General features: G+C 36.8%; 1 protein-coding gene across 6 annotated transcripts in view; it reads left to right on the top strand.

The window, feature by feature from the left end:
* LOC121418443 (MAP/microtubule affinity-regulating kinase 3-like) overlaps nt 1–12,936 on the top strand; it is a 109,275-nt gene extending 96,339 nt beyond the window's left edge. For 4 of the 6 annotated variants that reach the window (XM_041612323.1, XM_041612322.1, XM_041612321.1 and 1 more), the window contains 3 exons: nt 2,348–2,440; nt 8,405–8,650; nt 9,910–12,936. In XM_041612323.1, coding sequence (XP_041468257.1) covers nt 2,348–2,440; nt 8,405–8,650; nt 9,910–10,249 — 679 coding nt within the window. In that variant the 3' untranslated portion in view covers nt 10,250–12,936. The remainder of the gene's footprint in view (nt 1–2,347; nt 2,441–8,404; nt 8,651–9,909) is intronic. The other 2 variants (XM_041612326.1, XM_041612325.1) reach the window with 1 other exon arrangement.
* Nucleotides 12,937–13,708: the final 772 nt, after the last annotated feature.

Genomic DNA, 13,708 nt, shown 5'->3' with positions numbered 1-13,708 from the left:
TTAAGTGTAGTTTTCACAGGATTCACAAGTGTTTTGCAAAGGTGAAACGTTACTATAAGTCAACAGTCGCGTTACATGTAGCAAAAGTCTGCCAAACATGTGCTTAGAAGCTTTGTCAATTGCCAGCCGAAGTACTATTTTGTTTGGTGCAAATTTAATATGATTAATGGTACATACAACATTCATACTAACGGCGCAATGCTTGTTTTAGGACTTAATTGTCCTGACGAATTCCAAGAAAATCTTCTGCAAATTTCAAGTTTGACTTGTGCATCTTTTGCAAAATGTTGTTTCCTGTGAAAACCGCACTTGAGGCGGTTGCAGTGAAGATTTTATGGCATCCTTCACTGAAGGGATTATCAAACCTAGAAAGAATACATTTTTCAATGCCAATCCTAACGTCATGTCATACATAAACAAATTGTCACAGTTGGTACCCAACATGGGGAGTGATTCATAAAATTTTTGTCCATGATTTTCACTTTGTAATTTGCTCTCTGCTACTCAAATTCAATGATTGCAGTAATAAAATAAAGACAGTAATAAAAGGTGAAAATCACTATTTTTTTCAAAAAATACCCCCTCCCTCCACCCCATTTTATTTTTATTTTTTATGGCATGAAAAGAGCCAAAGAATCAGCATTATGTTGGGTAATGACTGCAACAATACTGGGCAAGAATCTATCCATTATTGGCTAGGCACTGACTAAAAAATTTAGCCATCTTAAGTTGAGGTTTGAAAAAGATTGCCTAAATACATACCCACTATGCAACATTTAACTATTTCTTAACTCTCTTTGAAAGAATAGAATATGAATGAATTACTAGGATTGCGCTGTAGGTAGGGCATAGACGAGATAATACACTGCTATCTTTAGTAATACATCAGTGCAATAGAAATCTTCTGTAGTTCCATACCATAGTGCCAAGAAAACTTGTTTTCACTTGTTAGCCAATGTCTTATCTGTCTTTAATTGTAAAGCCATAGGCTGCTCCAATCTAACCGCTGAAATTTTGAAAAATGCTCCTAAGTACTATACTAGCCTATTTACTTAAACCATTCAAACTAATATTACGAGAAATCTCTGATCTCTAATGATGGCGATTAAAGAAGAGTTTTGCAAGGAACAGCTGCATAACAAGAGTCTGTCTATTTTGATATTTGTATGGAATTTATTAGGTTAGGATTCAACACAAATTTGTGTTACACACCACTTAGGCTTGAGGACAGTCCCAATGGTCATAAGATGTGCTTAGCATGCACATGGACCCTGTTTCACGAACATTGTTACCAATGGCAAGTCATGCACTGCTGAAATCCTGTCATTTGATTGGCTGAGGGCAGACCTGACATCGAAATGTTGCATTTGCCATTGGTGACAAGTTTTATGAAATGTGAGCCCATTAGCTGCTCCACGTCACGCAAGGCTCCACGAAAGTTGTTCACTGTGCCATATTGAAAGGGGCGATTCCATAAAATATGTACGTCCGACCCCATGTTTGTGGGACCTTCACATGAAATTTTCAGTCTCTGATTTCTTGTTCTTTTGACAGTCTGTAATGCTCTCAAATGATCATGACTTGGTCAGTTCCTGAAACGAAGCAAAACTTGAGAAAAATGGGGGTCGGATGTACAAAAAAGTTGATTATTTTACGGAATTGCCCAAAGGGTGGTCTTCTGAGTGCAGCCACACCGATTATATTCTATGATCACATTCCACCCTGTAATCCAAGTTATAATTTTCCACCGCTCTATGAGTTCAGTCATCATTATTTATTTATTTATTTTCTGTATTGTCTTCCCCCGACTCATTTGTGTCCTTGGATCCTACACCTGTACATATATTGTAATCACTATGGGGTCTGTTGCATAGAGAATTGTTCTTAGTTGCAATTCAGAAAATCAGTCCAAGATGTGTACATCTGATTGGATGAAAATTAAGTTGCGCTTGATTATTTGAGTTGTGTTTGATTGCAAGTCTCTCTGCAACATACCCCTGAAAGCCCTGTATTAAGAAGTGGATATATTCGTTTTAAGTGTTGGTTCCCAATAGTTTGGATTCCATGTTCAATCAATAGCACAGCATAAAATTTTATGCTAATACATTGTAAGATGATTTCGATAGTTCAGGATTAGAAAACAATGCTTTTGATAATGCACTGAATGACCAGTTAAAAAAAAAAACAGGGATTGATGACTTTGCCCACATCTGAATTTTTGATGGTGTCTGTAAACGGAGAGAGACCTATCTTGTTATTATTATTTCGAATCAGACATTGAAAGTGAGATGCGCCCTCTGAACTTTGGGGGCTTGAATTACAGTGATGATTGATTTTACGTTTCTAGGTCGACAAGACACCAGAAATCCTCCTCAACGTCCAGTCATCCCGTCAAAGGGGCAATCCTCCCGCCCATTGACGACCCCAGTAATCGGCCCAGGTGAGCCCGTCCAACCCAGTAACCGATCTGTTTGGTTTCATCTAGAGCTGCCTTCTCAAAAATAAAATGTCTCCTGCTTTAACCTCTGTGGCCCTGTCTTTTACCCTAGTTGTACTCCCTATTTTAGATCGTAGTAAGGGGGCATGTTTTGGAATAACCCCTCCCCCCTCCAGTTAAAAAAAAAAAAAAATTCTAACTCTCGTCCAATCATGTTGATGGGGTTGATGAAAAGTAATTCACTCCTCAACCTCGCTTTTTTTTTTTTAATTGCCCCCAAAGCAGGGAGTGGCATTTATGTATCAATATCCCTTCCAAGTTGATCAATTTATGATGAAATCATAGCTACCAAAATAAATCTTGGGAATTTTTAAAGACTTTTAGGGAGGCCTTTGCTTCGCTGGTCCGAACCTATTTCATGAATCTTTTTATTTTTGGTTTATTGTTGTGTTTTGATGTTTGTGTTATACGATTGTGAGAACCTTTGTCCATCCTTTCCCCCATTTCTGTTTGTTTTCCTCACCCTTATAAACCCTTGGCTGCACTTGACTAAACCACATGTCTTAATACCATGCTCATGCCTCAGTCACACCAACGGGACAGACTCCAAACCAACCAATGTTTTGTCATTGACTATGATGTAATAGAGTTGGTCTGTCTGGGGTCGGTTTTGCCGGTGTGACTGTAGCCTCAGAAACTACACCGGTGCCCCATCTTACAAAGAGCTGCTATTGATCCGATGAATCGCGACTATGGAAAGCCAGCAATGTCAACATCTAAAATGTAATTTTGTTCAGAATATTTTCTAGATACGATGTATATTCATACATTCATTGTTCTCTTGAAGATTCGGTGTGATTCTCTTTGTGTACTAAGGAGATTGTGTAAATTTCCTGCAGAAACAAATTATGGAATGGTTGGATTTCCATACAGTCGGGATTGATTGGATCAATCATAACTCTTTGTAAGACGGGGCCCAGGTGGTGTTCCGTAAAGAGTTTAGCATCACTTCAAAGTTGCACTTAACAACTCATTACTGCATTTGTCAGATTGTAAGCAGGGGGTCGTCAGTAAGATTATGCTTTAACCCGTTTGAGACGGGCCTGTATGGCTGGACTATATGATCAAACATGCGTTGTAACAAATTGATACGGTCTCCAATGGGCTAGATACCACTTGTGCATTAGCATTTGGGATTGTTCGATTTGCATGTTCACGATTTCTAGTAATTCATGAAAACCTGCCTTGTGTTCATAGTATATAACAATGCCTTGCATCTTTCACCCGGGCCCAATCTTATAAATTTTGCAATAATCGTTAAAAGCTACTGAAATCCATCAATATGATTGGATGATAGTAAACTTGTTATAGTATTGGTGCATATGTTATTATAACAAGTTTATGAAGGGGGGCCCCCAAGATAGTGGACCGGTAGTGTATGTTTATGCATACTCTGTGTATTTGCGAAACTTTACTCCATCCACTTTCAATACCATGAACACAAAACAGCTTATAATGACGTACTTACGTATTGGTCCACTAGTGAATGTGTAGATCGCAAAATCTTTTTCAATTCTTTATGAACAGTCCCTGGTTATGTTTTACAAAGTTGTGTTAGAAGTAATGGATGACAATGCAAGTGACTTGAATAATTTGAAGAACCAAATGAGAGGCTGAGAAAACTATGTGAATGATTACTACAAATTGTGCTTTTAGTGATTTAAATCAAATTATATATATATTTTTTTGCTTTTAAAACCAATAAAATGTTTATCATACTCCAGAGACTCTGGAATCGAAGAGGATGCTGCACTGCCTCATTTGATTCTCCATATTTTAAGCCAACACAAAGTCAACTGTCACTAATAATTTCACAGTCCCAGGGTTGTTTCATAAAGATTTAAGTATGACTTAACTCACTTCTTAAGTCATGCTGAAATGCCAGCGCGCACACCGTATCCAATGCGTAACCTTATTGATGACGACACGGTAGTGTGCGGCTACTGTGCATGATCTGACTTATGCAGTGATACATGTCGTACGGCACACAACTGGGAATTTAATTTGTGGGGTTTTAATCACACTTAATGATATTTTCAAAACACCACCCAGATTTATTGGATCTTCTCTCACCTCATCCAAATCTACTTTGTTCTAACATAATTCCTAATAATCATAGCAATCACAATTACCACTGTATTGATGTGCAACTTTGTCCTGGTCACCTTTAACTATGCAGCACTATTCAACCAGTCCCTGGTAGAATAGGTGCCATGAAACTCCTATACCACTCAATACTTATTGAGAGTATAAAGGTCCATTTTCTGAGCGTTTGGATAATACTGATTTTCGTAATACCCCAATATACAGTGCATCCCACAAAAAAAGATGAAAGAAGAGATTCTAAGCTTTACGTTGGTATGTCATTTGTCTACTTTATTTATGATTAAGTTATGATGAATCATCACTAAATCTCGGTTTCGTTTTATCTGGGACGCACTGTGTAGTAGTTGTTGGGGCCAATTTAAAGAGAACAACAATTTGGTCATTTTTATTGAAACGGTTCAACAGCCGATTAAAATCAAGGTTTTCAGAGTTGTAAGTCTGAAGAAAACTGGCTACAGATCAAGTCATGTAACATAAAGGTTACATGATTGCAAATATAAGAGAACAATTTTAATTTGTTGTTTGTCAACATTATGAACTACATGTGAATGGAACTATTCGATTTGATTTGATTTATTTTTATCCAATAACATTCCAATAACAAAAATATATACAAGTGTAATCATTTTTTCTTAGCATAACATAAAAACAAGCAAGTGACATAATGAATAACATATGCATACATATATTCTAACAATCTAAATGAAATATATTTATACCTGATAATTTTTTAAATAATTATAACAAATAGCAGAAAAAATATATATATACATATATCGACATAATACATTTTTAAATGTGGGAGACCTCCATCTTAAGCTAAGAGCTTGAAATTGATAAAGGCTTCGATTAGTGATTGATTGATTGCAAATCTTTGTTAACAAGCCTTGTTTTCATCTGTCTGTTCTTTAAAATTTGTGCATCATTTATAGAATAAAGAAAGTGTGTTGTCATTGCTTTGCAGACATTGTGTGTGTACTGATTTCTTCCTTATCCATTCTCCAATGCTCTACTACCAGTTTTGACCAAAAGTTAACATACACCTGAGGAATGTTATAGATAAAAGATAATAAAATACGAGCAGGATATCTCCATTTGTGGAGAATAAATTTCACTAGGTTGCAAAAGTATTTCTGGAAATACAATAAATTTTTATCAGTTTTGTCAAGTCAGCAATTTCTCAAGAATTGACAAGGGGACCCTTTTGCACAAAGAGTTGTATTTTATCACAACTCTCTAGATGTAACTCACTCCAGGTGTATGTAATCTCTGAAGGCCACCACACACCTTCCGACTGGTCCACGATCTGATTTTGGAACAAATTGCATTTTGCTTATTTTTTTCGAAAATGTAAATGAAATAATTTGAGGTTCAAATTAACTTGAAGAATACTAATATAACAATTTTGGATGATTACCTGCCTTTTTTTTTTTTGGAGCAAATAACCAAATTAGTTTCAAATTGTAGCCAATCGTACAATTGCTAGGACGTCATAACGACTAGATATTAAATTTGCTTTTTTTTTAATAATAATAACATTTGTAGGGCGCTTTATACTGGTGTTTCAAAGCGCACAGGTTGGCAGATTATCATAATATACAGTCAATCGGTAAAAAAAAATGAATAAATAAGGAAGATAGCTTAGTCCCAGATTTGAACATTCATATTCGTACATTACACAGTAAGATATTTCATGTCTCAATATGAGCATCAAATTCTCCTTCGTTTTGTCCCAAGATCGGGTCACAGACCAATCGTAAGGTGTGCAGAGGCCTTATCTCCCATGGTGTTTTGCACCACATGCGACTTGCATAATGTGTTCCTATGTTTGTTGAATTCATCATCTCCTTTCATTTGCTCTTTACATCATGTTCGTATTTGTTACACTATAAAGAATTACTTGAACAACTGTACATCAATCATTCCTATTTTAACTGTGTATATTTTCCTAGTGTAACAGTGCGCTGCTATTTTGAGCTTGATCCATATGCTACATAAGATGACAGATTTTCCAGTGGTTTTGCTGAAAATCACATCACTACAAAATGTTCATGATTATTTGTGGATTTTTTTTTTCATTTATCTTGCCAACACTTGGTCAAAGCTTGCCCATGTGTGACTCTTTTCTCTTTTAACTGCAATTCAGTGTTCTAATCAAACATCATATGAATTATGTAATTGTTTGTGTGTAGTTTACAATTAAGGTGCTTTTACACTTGCTCGATCAGAAAAAATGTTTTTCATGTTAATTATAGGAATTAGTTTGAAATAAGGCCAATAACCTAATCTGAAAATATTCTTATCATTACGAGTCTAAATTCCTATAGCAAATGATGCAAATTCTTGTTTCTCATAATTTGCTTTAACACTACAATTATATGTGACACCTTTAAAAAAACATGCCAAAGTTGTTATGATTTTAATAATTACTTTCTTGCAAGTATTTTATCTGATCAGGGTGGTATATCACAAAGATCAAAGTATGACATAGAGTTGCACTTAAATGCCTAGTTACGTGCGGTATAAAAGGCATGACCGCATTGGCCAGGTCATGTCAAGAGGGTGCGCACTACAGCGTATTAATAAGATTGGACGTTTCATATCATATACGCATCAGCATTTAAGTGGGACTCTAAGTCATACTGAAAATCTTTGCGAAACACTCCCCTGGTGTGAAATTCCTGATCAGAAAATATCAGGTATTTTTCTGGTCGGGTGGTTGTGAAAGTAGTCTTTTGGTATCAAAGTTAATACAGTATGTATCATCACAATCTTGGTCCAATTGGGATTCATTTGGTGTTTTGTATAAACGTTGTATTTCTGCTTTCTCCTCTAATAATATATATATATGACTTCAATATAACAAAATAATATATTCTAACAATAACAATGTTTTGTACTATTTGAAATTAACCAATGATAGTTAATTGCCAACAATTTGTGTGCCATCTGTTTTATATTGAATGCCTTTGAAAATTAAGCTATGCCATTTTAGCACTCTTTCATTCCAGCTGAGCCGTGTAAGAAAAAAAATTGATTTAATGGGAATAAAAACAAGAAAACTGTCCCCTCCTCCCCCCCTCCATTTAGATTTGCAAATAACCTTTTCAAGTACCCTTACATAACATGCATGCTTTAAGTCTGTATGAAATGTTTGCCATACACGCTCACGTTTTTCATTCATGTATCTTCTTTGATTATATATTTTTTAATGAATTATTTATCAGTTTTAGATTCAATTTCTTTCTTCCTTTTTCCCCCCTTCAATTCAGACATTGATTTCTCTATAGCCCATATTCTCAAAAAAGGTTTCAATTTTGTACCATTGACAAAACCATGGATTTTGGTACTTATCAACAATTAATCCAGAACACTATTATTATTATCATTTATATACTGCGCTTTTCCCAGAATGGCCCAAAGCGCTTACAACAAGAAAAGAAATTGTTACAACTATAAAAATGAACCTTACAATTCTAAAAATTCTATAAAAGAAAAAAAGAAACACTAAGAAAGGTCTTATTACAAATGCACGCTTTTGGCAAAAGGTGGCTAATTGATGTTGGTTTTTACAATAGTACACTTGAAACCTTTTGAGAATAGCCTGCAGGCCAATATGTTGCTTTCATACAGAATTTAACTTGATACTGTATTCCATTTTTTGTTTGTCTTTCATAATTTGTAAAAAAAATTCTCTGTTTGTTGCTATATTAATTGAGGATTTATTTGATAGGGAATGTTATTCTCTTTTTAAAAATAATCCAATTTAAATGTTTTTATATTTGTGCTTCCCCTCTACAGTACTGCACCCAACAAGAGACACCAAATAGGTGGTTCACCCAGTGTGAGGGGGCCACCGGTCCAAGGTACTAATCTTCATAGAGGTACCGTCAACCGAGCTACCTTCCACGGTGCACCGGGTCGCCGATCCATGTTTAACGGGCCCGCAGCAGCCCAGGGCAGTGCCCAGGACACGTCTACCATGAACAGGGGCGGTCCACATAACATCTCCTTATTCAGCAAGTTTGCTTCCAAGTTTAGCAGAAGGTGGGTAGAAGTGAATTACTTGTGGATGTACATGCATATGCATTACTAAGAGGTCAAGTCCACTCCAATAAAATATTGATTTGAATAAATAATGAAAAATCACATTAATATAAGGCTGAAAATTTCATCAAAACTGGAATTAAAATAAGAAAGTTATGACATTTTTAAGTTTTGCTTATTTTTCACAAAACAGTTATATGCACAACTCAGTGACATGCAAATGAGACAGTCGTTGATGTCCCTCACTATTTCTTTTGTTTTTAATTGTATGAATTATACAATATTTCATATTTTAAAGATTTGACGACAAGGGCCAACTTGACCTAACCATATATATCAAAATAATTCTAATTCCACATGTTTAGAGAGGAATTTATCTATGTTACACTTGACAATGTGGAGAAAGTTAGAATATTTCATATAATAAAATACAAAGAAATAGTGAGTTGGATGAGGTCATCGGTCACCTTACTTGCATACCGACCAGGATGTGTATATAACTGATTTGTGAAATTAATCAGAACTAAAATGTCACAACTTTCCGATTTGATGAAATTTTCAGTTGCTTTGCTCGTTGGATTTTTCTCTTTTTATTCAAATTAAATTTTCGTTGTGGTGGACTTGACCTTTAAAGTCGTATGGGTGTCAGCTTTCACTGGGAGTGAATTATCATTTGCTGACCATTGAAATGTTAGAAAAGAATTGGAAAAATAACAGAAATAGAGACTTCTTGAGGGGGGTAAGGAAACTATGTACTAGTGAGAAATTCTTTGGCCATGCCTGTTTAGCCTTGAGGCCATCGCCGACTATGGAAAGCAAGGTAATTCCTTGAGGCAATGGATAGAATTTCCAGTGGTATTACATTACATCTGTTGGTCTGATTGACATAGCTATACAGGCTATTAATTATTTTAGTCCATGGAGGTTACTTGCTCAATTAAGAAAATTGAGGCACTTTGTGGTTTTTTCTTCATCAGGTCTAAACTCCTCATAAATTGCTAATAGAATAAATTGCATTTCATGAAAAGTTGATATTTAAAAACAATATGTGAAATCCCTGACAAGGTTAGAAATTCCAGACACAAAGACAGCTATTTTCCCCAAATAATGACTTCCCATTTTCATTTAGACATACATCATTGGAAATTGCATTGTACCAATGACATGGAAGAGGGCTGGGTATTGTAGCAATTTCTGGTAGTATGGTATGAAACAATGTATTGATGAGACTTTTTTTTATATATATTTTGTCATTTTAGGTCACTAGTAGTTGATCAACCTCCTTCAGAGTTAGTGAAGCCGAGATCACTGCGGTTTACCTTCAGTATGAAGACAACAAGCTCAAAAGAGCCGGACTCCATCATCGGTGAGATCCGCCGGGTGCTGGAATCCAACGGCGTGGACTTTGAACAGCGCGAACGCTATCTATTGTTTTGTGTACACGGCGATGGGCGGGGAGACAACCTCATCCAGTGGGAGATGGAGGTGTGCAAACTCCCGCGCCTCTCGCTCAACGGGGTGCGCTTCAAACGGATATCGGGCACCTCCATGGCCTTCAAGAACATTGCCTCAAAGATCTCCAATGAACTGTGCTTGTGAAGTGATGCCGGAACCATTCAGCAACATGACAGCTGCGACGAGATTCAAGTCCATCTGGGTTAGGTAGCAAGCCCTGCGCCTGGCACGTGCTCTAGCAAGGCACGTGTCCGCAGCTGCTACACTACCACTATCTATGTCCTCCACACTTTCATACCGTCTGCTTTGTATGTGAGCGAGATGCATTCGTTTTGATGTATCGTGACATCACCATCACATCACGTGACGTCATCGATCCTTGAAGCATCTTTATGTCATCTGTGAAGACGCTCCTAGAACTGCACTCTTTTAGTATGCACGTTTGTAATGTAGCAATACAGACCCGATTGCACACCACCGTCACCACCTGATTCTAATACCTAGTAGATGTTGTGTAAGATGTCCACACTGATCCTTGATGTTCTGCATGACTCAAACCTTCACCAACTCATCGGCCGCCTCTCTTAAACCTGACAGAGTCTTGGTTTGTCTTTGACTCGTCAAAAGAATGAAGCAGTTCAGTCAAAGCCGGTGTCCAACCTCGGTTACTGCTCTTTGCGTTACTTGAATAAGATCTTCATGCATATTGTAACATGGAAGGTGCAATCTGCCATCATATGTTGATTATTCTCTGTGACCATGTCCCTTTCTTTACAAGTAGGATGTGTGATGTGGGTAATTGGCAAGCAGGGTATATAAACCTTCTTTCAGGATCTGTGCATGGTATATGTTATCTTAGTCATCTCTTCATTTAAACCCACTGCCTCGCCGTAGCTGCATGCTACATATAAAGCAGACCTTTGCTTGTCATGGGAGCTAGCAGAAAGGACCTTCGGGATTGGCCGTTTGCTGCGTGTGCTCCGGATCGTGATGATGAGACTGTCATTGAAGACCAAGCTGATTGGTTCCACATAACATTATTCGCTTTACGTTTTACCAGAACGGGATAGAGCGTCTTAACTGCCAAAAGAGGGAGCCCTTGTGTTTGATGATGTGATCATCAAGCCGGGAAGATTGGAAGTACCTTGGCTATAAGTGCCATTTAGTAGCCATCGGGGTACAGGAGAATGCATCAATGGAAATGGAATTGTTTTTAAATAGTAATTCAAGTGATATATGACTTATAACTAAGAGTGTTTCTGCATCACTTTATTTTTTTGTCTTTTTTTTTCGAGCAAAGTGATGCGGAACAGAAAAGCTAATTTATGTGAATATTGGTAATTAATAGAATGAAACCTTACCTATAGATTTATAGTACGTTTCATTCGGAGTAAACTAAAGATAGGGTTTTGCCATTGAAACTTGGAAAATCTCAACTCACAGAGATTTAATGTGTGCATAATAAAAAGTACCATGGGTTATACAATAATAATGCACAGTAACATTCAGTATTTCACCCGAAAGGAAAACTACTAACTGTTGTAAAGAAAAGATATATGAAAAAAATAAACTTCAAATACACATTTTATTGCTACTTTGTGGACGTATGCTACTTTTGTAATTTTGATAGACTTGGCATTGGTATGCTCTATAGCACTTACTTTCCAATAATAGATACCTGTAAATTGGGCCTCATATTCTTTTTATATTAGTCTATTCAGCCTAATACTCGGCTCTTTTTTGAACTCCAGTGGATTTGTGCAGACTAATCAGGTCAAGTTTTTTCTGTAATAGAACAGTTTGATAGGTCACACGTATAAAGATTATGCCACTTTTAAATCTTTGTTTATGGCCATGGGCATGAAGGAGGTTTAACCATGAAAGACAGATATTGCATCCTCAGTTTCCAAATTGAACTGGTCACGATTTTAATTCTTTTCATGTATCAATCTAACTCACGAGTGGTAGCAAGCCATTTGTATTTCCTTTTCAATAACCTACTGACGTATTGCCCTTAATTTATATCGTCCCCTCGCTTTATTACAAGTCAGTTTCTTATTGATTTGCGAATATTTTTCTTTGTTGTAGGTTATTTATTTTCACACAATTTGACATTTTAGCTACTTTGGTTGGTATAATTTATGATTATCAGGTTGATGTGACCAAATCAAAGTTTTGATGTCCCTCAGAAATGATGAATTATCGGGATAAGGGTGTGTGGGTTTAGATATTTTACGAAAAACGAAAGTTCTTGATGATTTGATAGCGCTATCTGGGCCATGTAACATAGAGCATAGCAAACGAGTGTGATGCTGATTAGAACAATTGATCATACACAATAATCAATGCAATCAATTGTAGATCACTCCTAAAATCAATCATTTAGCTTTATGTTGAAGGTCCAGGGGGGGGGGTGTTTCACAAAGAGCTCACCAAGACTTGAAACATGAACGCGCACTTGTTATTTAACATGCAATCTGACTGATGCATACACGACATGCGCATGATCTGACCAATGTGGCGATGTGTTGTATTCCGCACGCAGCTGACATTTAAGTGCGACAATTAAGTCACACTTACATAATTGTGAAACACCCCCCCCCCCCTGATCTTTTTTCAGTGTTTCAAGCTCATGTGCAAATGAAGGGGAAAAATGGATGAATGGGAAAGAACGCGTGTTGAACCTCCTTTGTGTAATATGGCTATTCACTGAGTAATACTACAGTCACACCGATGCAATGGACTCCAAACCGACCAATCACATGCCATCTACAATAAGGTGAAAGCTTTGATCGTTCTGGACTCGGGTTGTCGATGTGACTGTTACCTAGGTTAGGGGTTTGTAACTGCTTCAAAGTTTGCCAAACACTTCAGCATGTAAAACAAGCCATGTCAGAACCAGGGTCCCGTAACACAGAGGTTAGCGATTAATCATAAGCTAGATTTTCATGATTGTTTGTACATTGTAGTCAATGCAATCAATCGTAGAAAATTGTTGTACGATCATCGCTAAGCTTTGTGTAACGGGACCCAGGGGAGCATTTCATGAAACAAATAGATGGTGATTTTAATGACAGGTGTTATAAGCTACTGAAATCCTTGCATCTGATTGGCTCATAACAAATTTGTGAGTGAAATACAATGACAAGATGCTTCATGAAAGTCTCCCCTGCCTTACCCCCCTTGGATGCCTTGGGTTTGTCAAGCCTGAGGGGCCTTCGGGGCCTGTTTCATAAAACTTGTTATAACAATGTACAATAAACCAATGAAATCATTCAATTTGATTTGCTGATAGTCAATGTGTTATAGAAATCGTGCATTTGTTATCATAACAAGTCTTCTCAAATAGGACCCAGATTGAATTCATGCTGGATCAGTATTGGCTTGTATTTCCATAGCCGTATCTTCGGAACAAAGCAATTATTGTTTTTGTACGTCAGATCATTCAACACATCACATACTTCTGTCGATATCATTACAGCTCCATTTCAAAAGGTAATTTACATTCATACTAGATTTATTTATTACAACATATTGTTTTACTCATCATGTCAAAATTATACTAGTTTCTTTGCTTCCATTGAGAGAAATAAAGTGTTTGGC

Source organism: Lytechinus variegatus, chromosome 7 (genome assembly GCF_018143015.1).
Source record: "Lytechinus variegatus isolate NC3 chromosome 7, Lvar_3.0, whole genome shotgun sequence".
Taxonomy (NCBI): Eukaryota; Metazoa; Echinodermata; class Echinoidea; order Temnopleuroida; family Toxopneustidae; genus Lytechinus; species Lytechinus variegatus.
The sequence above is the reverse complement of the archived record's forward strand: the minus strand, read 5'-3'. Positions and strand labels throughout refer to the sequence as shown.